Source organism: Amblyomma maculatum, chromosome 1 (genome assembly GCF_055883805.1).
Source record: "Amblyomma maculatum isolate TAMU_Amacu chromosome 1, ASM5588380v1, whole genome shotgun sequence".
NCBI classification, from domain to species: domain Eukaryota; kingdom Metazoa; phylum Arthropoda; class Arachnida; order Ixodida; family Ixodidae; genus Amblyomma; species Amblyomma maculatum.
This window is the reverse complement of record NC_139344.1, coordinates 400,880,427-400,893,388: the sequence shown is the minus strand read 5'-3', so window position 1 is coordinate 400,893,388 and position 12,962 is coordinate 400,880,427. Positions and strand designations below refer to the sequence as shown.

The 12,962-nt window shown below is 42.4% G+C and overlaps 1 protein-coding gene across 5 annotated transcripts in view; it reads right to left on the bottom strand.

Annotated features, from left to right (window-relative positions):
• Positions 1 to 12,030, bottom strand: part of LOC146208694 (uncharacterized) — a 75,728-nt gene extending 63,698 nt beyond the window's left edge. Inside the window, exon 1 of one of the 5 annotated variants that reach the window (XR_014705400.1) lies at positions 11,948 to 11,966. Coding sequence is in view for 3 of the 5 variants with exons in the window: in XM_084595920.1 (XP_084452046.1) it covers positions 4,566 to 4,669 (104 nt within the window). In the remaining 2 variants the exon portion in view is untranslated. Of the gene's footprint in view, positions 1 to 4,263; positions 4,283 to 4,565; positions 4,743 to 11,947 lie in introns of those variants that run through there. The other 4 variants (XR_014705403.1, XM_084595922.1, XM_084595920.1 and 1 more) reach the window with 4 other exon arrangements.
• Between the last annotated feature and the right edge of the window lie 932 nt (positions 12,031 to 12,962).

Genomic DNA, 12,962 nt, shown 5'->3' with positions numbered 1-12,962 from the left:
TCGGCTGGCGCCTGGCAGGCAGGGCTGTAGCTTTTTTAGGGGGTCCGCGAGGACTCCGTGCGCGGAGGTAGTTAGAAGTGAAGCAGAAGAAAGTGTAATAATGGAGGCTGAGCCCCCAAAACTGGCAAAGTGTAGGTCGAGAAAGAAAAGTACAAAAAAGAAATTTAACACTAGGATCAACTACATAAACATGCAAGGAGGTAGAAAAAGAGCGAAATGGCTAGAGATAGAACAGCAGCTGAAGGATGACATAATAGGTGTGTACGCTCTTTGCGAGACTCATCTCAGGGATCTAGAAGATCCGCTGTTTATACAAGGCTACGTCTGGGAAGGGTGCAACAGAACGAGAACGGAAAAACAGGGTGGAGGGGTAGGTATGTTGATACACCAGGGAACAAATTGGCAAAGAATTGAATCATCTTGTAAAGAACATATCTGGGTTTCAGGAACAATTGCCGGCATAAGGACATGGCTAAGGGTAGTTTATTTAGGAACCGGACATCAATGCAGGTCAGAAAACAGGGATCTTGTTGAATGTCTCAGTGACGATATAAGCCAGTTTGGAAACGTGGCCAATATTATTCTACGGGGGGACATGAACGGCCACATCGACGATCTGGATGGATACACGGATTGTAACGGCAAGCTAATGCTAGATTTCTGTGAGCGACACGATCTAGTTATAGTAAATCACCTGGGAATTCCGCAACAGGCAGACGACCATGGGCTATTGTCTAATGTCGCAGGAAATTTATAGCAAGGTCACAAAAATGGAAATAGACGAAGAAGGGGAGTGTAGTCTGGGAAGTGATCATAAACGTATTAGTCTGCAGATGAGGCCCTAGATGAAAAGAGAAATGAAACTTAGACAAAACGTAAACGCAAAATTAAACGACGATCAAATAGCGCAGATAGCAGAAGACATAGAGGAAGCAATAGAGAAAAGCCCCATGGAGGACTGGGATTATGAACAGGTAGAACTACTCATAAGGAGGAAAATTCAGGAGGTTAAAGTAGCAAACCGCTGGAATAGAAAGAGGAAGCCACGGAGCTGCTGGAATAAGGAAATCAGGGAAGCTATTGAACAACGACGGGCTGCTTCAAGGGAACACCGAATGGCAAAGAAAGTACAGGTGTCTCAGGAGGTCATCGACCAAAAATGGGAATCATATCGATAAAAGAAACTTCAAGTGCAGGCCCTCGTCCAAAGTAAAATAAGACAGTCCACCGATCGCTGGATGGCTGATATACACGATGCCTCTAGAGGCGGATCAAGAAAATTCTGGATCCATATAAGCTGGCTAGAGAAGAAGAATCAAAGAAAGCAGGATCGCATTCAAGATAACGAGGGCAATTGTTTAAAGGGAGATAACGCAGTGAACTACATTACATCATTTATAGCCGAGTCATTTAAGAGCGACTATAGGGTAATCTCCGCAAATCAGGAAGCAACACAAGGTAGCAGAATACAAAACAGCTTAGAACTGACCGATCTAAACTGGAACAAGGCAGAAAAAAATATTCCTAAAAACACATCTACAGAAATAGATGGAATTCCGATCAAGCTGATTAATAAACTCGGTCCAAAAAGTAAGGAAAAGTTGTTAAAAGCTCTGGAAACAGTCATAACGAATAAGCAAATTGCGGACAGCTGGCGGCAGAGTAAAATGAATTTGATTTATAAAGGGAAAGGAGGCAGGATGCACAAAAAATCCTACAGGCCGATTACCATAACATCTGTTATGTACAGGTTAGCCATGCAGGCGGTGAAATTAAAGGTGCAAGCATGGGTTGAAAGTAACAAGATACTCGGAGAACTTCAGAACGGCTTTAGAAATGGTAGGCGCTTAGATGATAGCCTGTTCGTGCTTACCCAATGCATCGAAATATCTAGAGTGGAAAATAGACCTTTGTATTTGGCCTTCCTGGACATAAACGGGGCGTACGACAACGTAAGCAGGGAACTCCTGTGGAACATATTAAAAGAAGAAGGTATCGGTTATGAGATAATAGAGTTTTTACAGGAAATATACCGGGATAACAAAGTAGAAATTACGTGGGAAGGGATAAGAAGTACGGAGGATGTCAAAGTATGCAAAGGATTAAGACAAGGCTGCCCTCTATCACCGGTGCTGTTCACGCTTTATATGATAAACCTGGAACGGAGGATACAAGACAGTAACCTAGGTTTTAACCTGTCATATAGATTAGGTGGAAAGGCGGTAGAGCAGCGCCTCCCCGCTTTGATGTATGCGGACCATATTGTGCTGCTAGCAGAAAGTCAGGAAGAATTGGAAACTCTAGTTAAGTATTGCGGAGACGAAGGGGACGCTCTAGGCTTCAGTTTCAGCGCAGTTAAGTCGGGTCTCATGATTTTCAACGGCTCAACTGATCAGGGTCTTAAAATACAAGGCCCTGAAATACCTAGAGTAGCAGAATATAAATATCTGGGGGTATGGGTAAACGAAGGATTGGCATACATTGGAAAGCATGAGCAATCACTTAAGGCCAAGGGCGAAGGAATGCCGGGATAATGAAGCATAAGGCATTGTGGGGATACAATAGGTATGAGGTTTTGAGGGGTATTTGGAAAGGAATTATGGTGCCCGGACTTACTTTCGGAAATGCAGTTTAGTGCCTAAAATCAGAGGTACAGTCGACATTAGAAACAAATCAGAGATCCGTTGGACGATTAGCACTAGGTGCCCACGGCAAAACTACAAATGAGGCGGTACAGGGAGATATGGGCTGGGCATCTTTCGAAGTACGGGAAGCTCAGAGTAAAATATTATATGAGAAACGCCTGAGGAAATTGGACAGTAACAGATGGGCAGCTAAAGTATATAAATACCTGTACCTAAAAAGCGTTGACTCACAATGGAGGAAAAGAACTAGTAAACTAGCTAGTAAGTATGCTAGTAACAAGGACGAAGAAATAAAAAGCATTAAGCAACAGGTAAAAGACACAGAAGGTAAAAATTGGATAAATTCGATGGAAAAGAAATAGAGTGTGGAATTATACCGAAAGTGGAAAATGCAGATCGGGAAGGAAGATTTCTTTGATAACTCAAGAGTCAGTGCCCTACTTTTTGAAGCTAGATCAGGGTGCCTTAGAACACGCCGCTACAAAAAGAAATGTAACAATGGAGATGACGAATGTGCTGTGTGTGGAAACTCCAGTAAAACAATTGACCATATTATACTCGAATGTAGTGGTATCCATCCGGAAGTTGGTGCAGGCACAATCACTGTTCCTGAAGCTCTGGGGTTTAGAGATAACAGTGGCCGTGTGAATAAACCGGCGGTGGAAAATAGAAAAAAACGACTGGAAGATTGGTGGCTTAAAAGCAGAGCAGTGATGACATAATGTTTGTAAGGGAGGAACAAAATTTAATAAATAGAATGATAGTTTAGTTAACCATTCTGAATCAATAATTAAGATATAGGGAGAAAAATGAGCATGATAGCTACTGCTACCACCCCGTTTCGAAGGGGACGCTCCTATATTCCATCCATCCAATCTTTTCTCCATTAAATATTTCTGCTGTACGTAACACCCTTTAGTGTGAGTGAAGTGCATGGTGGCGTTAAGTGGAGAGTAAACTCGCAAGCGAAGTGAACAGCAAGTAAAAGTATGTGTAGGGCTTCGTTACTGCAAAGCAAAAAAAGCAGGACAGTCTGTATTATAACAGTGATAAGGTTTTAAAAACTGAGACGCCGACCAGTAAAACGAAATTTTTGTGTGGACGTTTCGGCACCTGGAACGGGGGCTTTGTTCACTGAACAAGACTCTATTCGTGACGCTGAAATGTCAATATCAAATTTCAATTTACTAGGCTCCGTCTCTGTTTTTCAATGTATTCCTCAAAGAGGCACAGTTGCGTCATACTCTCGACATCAACAGTAAAAAAGTAGAGTTAAAATCAAAGCTGACGGAAGGCATGAGACATACGCGAAATGATTAGGAAGATGGAGGTTTAAAATTCAGACATCACATTCGTCTCACGCTTTGTCAATCGAACCAACCTTACTGTGTGTACCCCCGTGCCTTGTATGCAGCTTTGTATTTCTCTCTGTTTCAAAACTAACTAACCCATAATACTGTTTTGTCAAGTAACAATAATTTACCAACACTAAGATATGAGTACGGACCTGCCTATGAGCGACGTAAGGGCTGCAAAGGGATTAATTGTAATAACGCCTACGGCAGACCGAACAGAACAGGCTGATATTGAAAATTGCGAAACTCAAACTGTCTGACACCTGTGATAGACAAGCGCTCCTGCGTTCGCCCCCAGCGACGGTATTGGACACCTGTGTGTTGCCACTTGTGATAATGACGTGTGCTCTGTATATCAAAACAAAACACGCAGAAATAAAAACCGTAGCAAAAAGAGAGAAAAAAAAACGATTATTTGATAAAGCGGGAATGCGGGACGGTAGGTGGAAAGATGGTCCTGTTTTAATGATCTCGTGCGAACCTCTTATGGTGATTTCATACATTAGATGCAAGGGTCAAAGAGTGCACGCAAGAACTACCACCACATATAAAAAACATCACTCACGAAGCGCTATTCAGGAACTCAAGAAGGAACAACATTAACAGCTTAGAAGGTTTCATCTTGTCGCTAGGAAGCAGTACCAGGTGCACACAGTAGATCCTGAGCATAATTAAGCACGTTGATTGTTCTCCTTTTATGTCGAATCAAAGCAGTGAACGTTTAACCAGAAGCTCTCTATCAGTCATGATGGACAACACAATAATGAAGCAGCAGATGTTCACTAGTCATTGTGAAAATTTTTATGTGTATTTTCATCTGTGAATATCATTCATGCTGCGAGCTTAGCTTACATTTTAGCCAGAACACCCTATGCCATATCTAAGGACACTTAATGCGCATTTGCTTTTGCTGATATAAAGAATTAAGCGCGTGATAACAATTAGAGCAGCCCATAACTGCATTTTAGAGCAGTGCTCTAATGAGCACGTTCAGCGTTTGAACCGTGTCGCCACTTATGCTGTTGCCGGTGTAACCAAGTGAGAGAGACTCACGAGCCACGAGAAAGTCACGAGACAAAGAGAATTTCTCAGGCGAGACAGGCAGCCTATGAGGTCTGCGCCACTCTCTCGTAGTTCCTTATTTTATTCTAAGAACTTAACTCTGGCTCGGTACGAAATTAGTACCGGTGAAGTCCTTCGTGTCCGTAAACAGCAGCAAAAACGCTCAAATTGTTTTTCTCAAACTTCGCCGAAGGATGTATGCTAAACGAGTTTTTCAAAATATTCTAAATCAAAAATTCACACTCTCCATACCTCTCATGTTAATTAACTTCCTAAAAATATTATACAAAACCAGGCTTGTGTCTCTCTGCCAAAATGTACAGACTATTATTGTGACAAACATACACCCAACGGATGATTAGGATCTGTGGTGCTTTTATAGAGCAGCTTTTCGTGCACTTTACTCGCTGGAGTGGCGTTGACGTAGCCGGTGAACAAATAAAGGGTAACCCAAGGAAGCCATAGTATCACTAAATTTGCCATCCTGGGGCGCATGATCTTCCTCAGCTTTACGCAATGCGCCATGGTAATCAAAAAAAGACTTCGCACGGTCAGGTCAGCGACAGCGTTTTGATCCTGAGGGCACCTTACCGTTTACCATCCTAATCTTAAAGGCTCGTTTACGGCTTCAATTCAATATTTTAGGTTTGTTAAACGTTTCTATAGTGTCGCGGTAGTGGCCATTCATGTCGAGAAGACCGCTGTATGCGAGCCTTTTTGTTATTCTTAATCTCAGCAGCAATTTCCCTACATTGTTTGAAATATTTGAGCGAGTAACTGTTTTGTTGAATATGTTGACATCAATGTCCTTTTGCAATGACAGATTATAATTAATTTTGTGACGTGTGTGAAGTTAGATACGCAAGGAGGATCAAGTCAGCTTAGTTATGGTAGCTTTGTCATTATGTTTTCTAGAGGAATATTCACAATCAACTTCGTAAGAATTGATAGCTGGACACTATAGGGTAGTGTTAGCAGCAATCATCCATTCTCACCATTCTGTTTCAATTTGAGTTAAAAATGAAGCCTATCAATGCGTGCATATTTTCTCACATTTAATTTATATTTTATGCGTCATCCTTAGATTGTATGCGTCATGCCTTCTTTAATATGTCTGACGCCACCGACGTTTTCGGTTTCCAAGGGATTGATCTAATATGTGTTCTTATTAAGCTCTGATTTCCGGGAGTTATAGCACTGCGGAAGAATTTAGGCCAAAGATTTATTGTGCGAAGGCAGGTTCATACTGTTTTAAATATAAGCTTCTCACCCGATTACCAATGTCTGACGTTCGCATTCACTTAAACCCTAGAAAAGTTATTATATCTCATATTTCTACCTGCTCACTTTTTCTTTACCAGTCTACGTATTATATACGAATTGTTCCACTTCATCTCGTGGTAATATTTTTATCTACCAACACTCTCCAAATATATGGTAGGAAAACATGAACACAATAAATTTATACGCCGGGTACCAACGAAGGAGATGCTATTTTGCGCAGAGTTGTGTCTTTTCTATTTTGGCGCAGAGCCATATCAGATCTCTGTATTTTGCGCAGAGACATTTTATTAGCAAAAGTTTAAATGAACCTCGCAGATTCTCCAAATTCCCCTTTAGCGCGAAATCAACATTAAGAGGACCACATCCTTTAAATAACACATCCAGCTCACAGTCAACAGGTTCTAAAATATACGTCACAACGTTGGAGCACTCTTGGGAACTTACTCGAAAGACAGGTACAGCGGGTTACATAATTTTTTTTGTTGTCTTCAACGTGACATGAGTGGCTACAATTTGCATGGTTGTTCAAACTCAGCGGTTTTCTATTATCCCTAATAGCATGTAGCGAGGCATGTGCGTTGCTCTTGCGTGCCTCGTTACATTCTCTCATAAAATATAGCATTCCTTACACGGATGTATTCCATTATACGATTTCCTTGGCGGCTGGAGCAGTATTGTGACGGCTTTCAACCTCTTAAATCGACAACGGCGCTGTATTTCAATTGATAAATTTTGACGCAATGCTAAGCGCTGCATAGCGACCATGCCATCAAAGCCAACAAGGCTTGCTTAAGGATCGAACGAAGACCTGACAGCGAATTTCGGAGCATTAATTCGTGCTACATTAAAAGGAAACTATATTTCAGTGTGCGATTCTCATTTTTACCATAGCAATTGTAACGGCTTATCCTCACTCACAACTTGCTACTTTGAAGTTATGGCAGCGCTCAAGTTTGCCGACTGTAATTCGGCATATGCCATACATACAGTTTCATTTGAAGAGATAGTTCGCTGCAATGACCGGGATCGCAAGTAAATGATGTCGGTGTACGCTGAAGAAGACTAGGTTGTCGCAATCACGTTTCTTCGATACGGCATTATGCATAGCCTTAGTCGTTTTGGGAAGTTAAACTGTACAAACAAAACCAAGGAAGTGGCCGAATTGGGACGGCGGCCAGGAAGCCACTGATCTACGATGTTTAGAGGCTGGGAGCGGCTTTGCCTTCGTTGACGTTCATGCAAAATGTGATATAGATAGCGCAGTCAACACAAACGCCAGAAATCATGTTGCAAACGTGAAGGGAGAGGTAGGAGCTAACGCCTTTAGCCTTGCCTTTTCATTTTCTCAGTCGCCCTCATCTCGGCCTTGGTTGTTCCTCATATATGAATAACACAGCAGTATTTTTGAGATTCTTTCTTCAGGTAAGTGACTGCAAGAAAAAGTATACCTGCAAATTAATGGCCCCAAGAAGCGAACAATATGGTGCCTGCATTAAGGGGGGAGGGCTGTCTTGTATGCGAAAAATCTTCTAAAACCATATACGCATTTCGCTATTTTCGCACCTTGGGCTTTCCTATAGATAAATATATCTTACGCCCAAGCCGACAACAATGAAGTTCTAGCCAAGAACAGTGGCTAAAGCATTTGCTGTAAACTTTTTCAAAGGTTCAGTTCAGTTCAGTCGTTCAGTCGTGTCCGACTCTTCGTGATCCTATTGACCATGTCACGCCACGCTTTCCGGTCTCTCACTATCTTCCTAACATCACATAACTTCATCCTCAGTGCCTCGAGGATACCATCTAACCATCGCGTTCGCTGCCTACCCCTTCTCCGGCGACCCTCAACCTTTCCCAACATCAAATCTTTCTCCAGCGACTCCTCTCTTATTATCAGATGACCAAAGTAGCTGAGCTTTAACTTTAGAATTTGACCCTCCAATGAGCAGTCAGGGTTTATGGTCGACAATATTGACTTATTTGATTTTCTGGCAGTCCAAGGAACTCTCAAGAGTCTTCGCCAGCACCACAATTCAACGCGTCAATTATTCGGCGGTCAGCCTTTCTCACAGTCCAACTCTCGCATCCATACATCACAACTGGAAAGACCATAGCACGAGTTATACGGATCTTGGTTGGCAGACTAATGTCTCTGCTCTTTACTAGGCAGTCAAGGCTAACCATTGCTCCCTTTCCCAGAAGCAGGCGTCTCTTAATTTCATGGCTGCAGTCTCCTTCCGAGGTAATCTTGGAGCCCAAGAAGAGAAAATCTGTCACAGCTTCCACTTCTTGTCCCTTGATGCTCCAGGACTTGATAGGGCAAGACGCCATGATCTTTGTCTTTTTAATGTTCAGTTTAAGCCCAAACTTCTCACTCTCTTCTTGTACGCGCACCAAGTCTCTTGAGTTCCGCTTCACTTTCTGCCATTAAAGTGGTATCATCCGCATATCTAAGGTTGTTGATACGTTTTCCAGCAATCTTCACTCCAGCTGAAGACTCGTCCAGACCGGCCTTCCTCATGATGTACTCTGCATATAGGTTAAATAGGCAGGGCGACAGTATGCAGCCTTGCCTCACTCCTTTCTCAGTCGGAAACCAATCAGTAAGACCATGCCCAGTTCTGACTGTGGCCTCTTGCCCTTCATACATGTTCCTGAGGAGACAGATGAGGTGAATTGGAACTCCCATCTCTTGGAGAGCTTGGAACAATCTGCTGTGATCTACGCAGTCAAGCGCTTTCGCATAATCAATAAAGCAGAAGTAGATGGGTTTCTGGAATTCTCTTGCTTTTTCCATGATCCAGCGAGGGTTGGCAACTTGGTCTCTAGTTCCTCTGCCCTTGCGAAACCCAGCTTGCACGTCCGGAAGCTCCCGATCCACATACTGCTGCAGCCTACCTTGGAGGATTTTCAACATCACCTTGCTAGCATGCGAAATAAGCGCGATCGTGCGGTAGTTGGAACAATCTTTGGCACTGCCTTTCTTTGGAATGGGGATGTAAACTGACCTCCTCCAATCCTGTGGCCACTGCAGGGTTGTCCAAATCTTCTGACATAATGTATGCAGAATGTAACAGCGTCATGGTTGAGGTTTTGAAGCAACTCAGCTGGAATGCCATCAATTCCGCTAGCTTTGTTCTTAGCAAGGCTGGCTAAGGCTCATTCAACTTCACTCTTTACGATGCCCGGCTCGAGATCAGTGATCACAACCGTCTTATGTTGGGTTTGCACATTCGGGTCTTTCTTGTACAGTTCTTCTTTGTATTCCTGCCACCTCTTCTTTACCTCTGCGGCTTCAGTGAGGTCCTTGCCTCGTTTGTGCTTTATCACGCCCAGCTTAGCACAGAAGCTTCCTTTGATATCTTTGATTGTCTTATACAGAGCTCTTGTGTTCCTTAATTGGCTGTTGTCCTCAACTGCTTGGCACTGTATGTTCATGAAGGCATTCTTATCTCTCCTTGCTATTTTCTGAAAATCCGCATTGAGAACCTTGTATCTTTCTCTTTCCCCCATAACTTTTGCCATCCTCCTTTCCTCAGCTATTTGCAAAGCCTCTTCAGATAACCAGTTTGCTTTCTTGCATTTCTTTTGCTTTGGAACTACCTTAGTAGCAACTTCTTGTATTGCTTACCCCTATTTCTGGTACAGTATATCTGCGCATTTGTATGTGTGTCTCAAACCAGCCCAGATTATGAGAGACGCTCTAGTGTAATGTTTACCGACCGCTTGTGGTTGTTTACCGTGCACTGACATCGGACAGCACACGGTCGAGATGCCTTTCGCCTCCATCAAAAAGCCGGCTCTCGCGGCTGAGATTCCGTTCATCATTCACGGGCGCAGCTGTCAAGCGCCCCATCCAGTGCTCTACCACGTCGAAGAGTATGTAGGGTTTAACATGCTCAATGTGACGCAGTCTGATATTGTGGCCGACATTTCAGACAGGCGACATTCTTTTTAAATGCGGCCGTCCTATCAGATCTAATGATCGTAGAAAGGTTTTCGTTTATTTTATTTATTTTATTTTAGGCTTCGTTTCCTGTTCAACAACGACGCCTTGGGTATGCACGCACACACACACGCGCACACACACACACACACACACACACACACACACACACACACACACACACACACACACACACACACACACACACACACACACACACACACACACACACACACACACACACACACACACACACACACACACACACACACACACACACACACACACACACACACACACACACACACACACACACACACACACACACACACACACACACACACACACACACACACACACACACACACACACACATATATATATATATATATATATAGATTCAGCACATGGAACTCACCGATGCTCATTACTATATGCAGGTGATATTCTTCTCGGTTACTTTGTAGGACAGGTAGTAACAACAGATCCGGACCATGAAAAGGAAATAACAAGAAGAATAAGATTGGGATGGAGTGCATTTGGCAAACACTCGTAGATTACGACTAGCAGCTTACCGGTATCGCTCAAGAGGAAAGTATACAACAGTTGTATCTTACATGTACTCACCTATGGGGCGGAAACGTGGAGGCTAACCAAGAGGATTCTACTTAAGTTGAGGACAACGCAGAGGGCTATGGAACGAAAAATGGTAGCGGTAACACTAAGAGATAGGAAGCGTGCAGGGTGAGTCAGAGAAATAGCTCAAGTTACTGACATTCTATTCGAAATTAAGAAGAAGAAATGGGCATGGGCAGTACAAGTAGTGCGAAGAAAGAATAACCGATGGTCGCTTAGGGTAACAAACTGGACTCCAAGGAAAGGAAAGCGTAGCAGGGAGCGGCGGAAAATTAGGTGGGCGGATGAGGTCAAGATGTTCGCAGGGGTAAAGTGGATGCAGCTAGCACAGAACCGGGTTAATTGGAGAAATATGGGAAAGGCCTTCGCCCTGCATTGGGTATCAGGCTAATGATGATGATGCTTCTCGTCAGTTTTGTTTTCGGTTTGAACAATAGAGCCTTGACAACAATGTTGCTTAGTTCCAGGCAGGCACAAAGAAACTGGAAAAAACTTCTCATATAGTTACTGTCGTATCGTCTCTTCAAATAGGCCGTTTTAGACAATAGACTTCATAAAGAGATCGAATATATTTATTTTTAGCTCCTTATATGGCCTAAAGCGGCCTATGATGCCAAAATAATATTCCGTTATTTCTAGCCGAAACAACGAGGTAAAGTAAATCTAGTTGCAAGTTAGTTACAATAAAACACGAGATAATTCATGCATACTTTAGCAAAATACAAATTAAAAAGAATACTTATATTATAGGCAATGTCACGCGGCGGTTGCACTGTTCCGATGAACAGTACAGAAAATGAATTATTGACATTTAAAATTTTGTAATAAAACCTCAGGGCATGGTAATACAAAGAATTCATCCACGCATCTAATCTTAGAGATATGCCTAACGCCACTAAACTACGCAAGCGAACATTCGGTGTCTAGACTGTTTTCAGACAGTATACGACAGAATTTCACTACTGTTCTCCATCTGTTGTCATATGTGATTTGGGATAATTTACGACACACGAAATACTCACCATTAGCTGCATTCTTCTTTTGCACAAGGCTTAGGATTCTTTAGCCGGATGTTTCCAGTGAAACTCCTCTTAAACCTACAGGGCATCGACCCTCTGACGATTATAGAGACTGTTTTTTTTTTTCTGCCCAGTAATTCCATTCATTTGATTCACTTGTAGGTCTAAATCGCTCCCGATGTGCAACTAAAAGCGAAAAAAAAAGATATTACATGTGTAGTAAAAATCATTCACAATGACAAGAAATGCCTAGACAGGGAAATTAGATGACCACAGTTACCAACAAGAAGTGTTGCGCAGATGACTGAGATAAGGAATGAAAGCAATGAGAAGACTATACCGAACAATGTCATCGGAAAGAGGTCCAGCATCTACATGAAGAAGGCAGCAAGATTATAATGTGCGCTACAGCATACAACATGTACAGGACCCCTCCAGTCATTTTACAACGATAGTAAGCCCGATTATAAATAGCTGCTAGCAGCAGTTACAGTAATACATATTTAGTTAAAATGTTTTATTGCAGATGTTGCAATAACAAATTTTGCAGTTTCGCTGCATTTATTTCACCTACACTCACGACTCCATCCATGGAATTGATCACCAATGATATATTGTCTGTTACTATTGTATTGTTGTTTCTACAGGCTGTCGTATAAATGAATACGCATTTTATTCCTTCGGCACATAATAAAATGGATCTCTGGTAAGAGGTAGTCTAATGTCCCCCGGAATGGGAAAGAAATTCAATTTTGAGTGCAAGAAACCGATATACAAATACAGCAAGTAGGCTTTCAATAATAGGATTAGCTGGCTTTTCATAAACAAAGTTTTTTTTTTTAATTTCGCTGAATTTCGCTGCTGATACTATCCGTAGACGAGGTTGCCCATGTCGCTGCATAACTTTCACAGCTGTACGACAATATTTATTGCCTTCATGGTCATAAAGATTCTGAGAAAATACTTCATTCGCGCAAGTGCCAATTTATGATAGCAGTGCAATACACTGCCATGTACA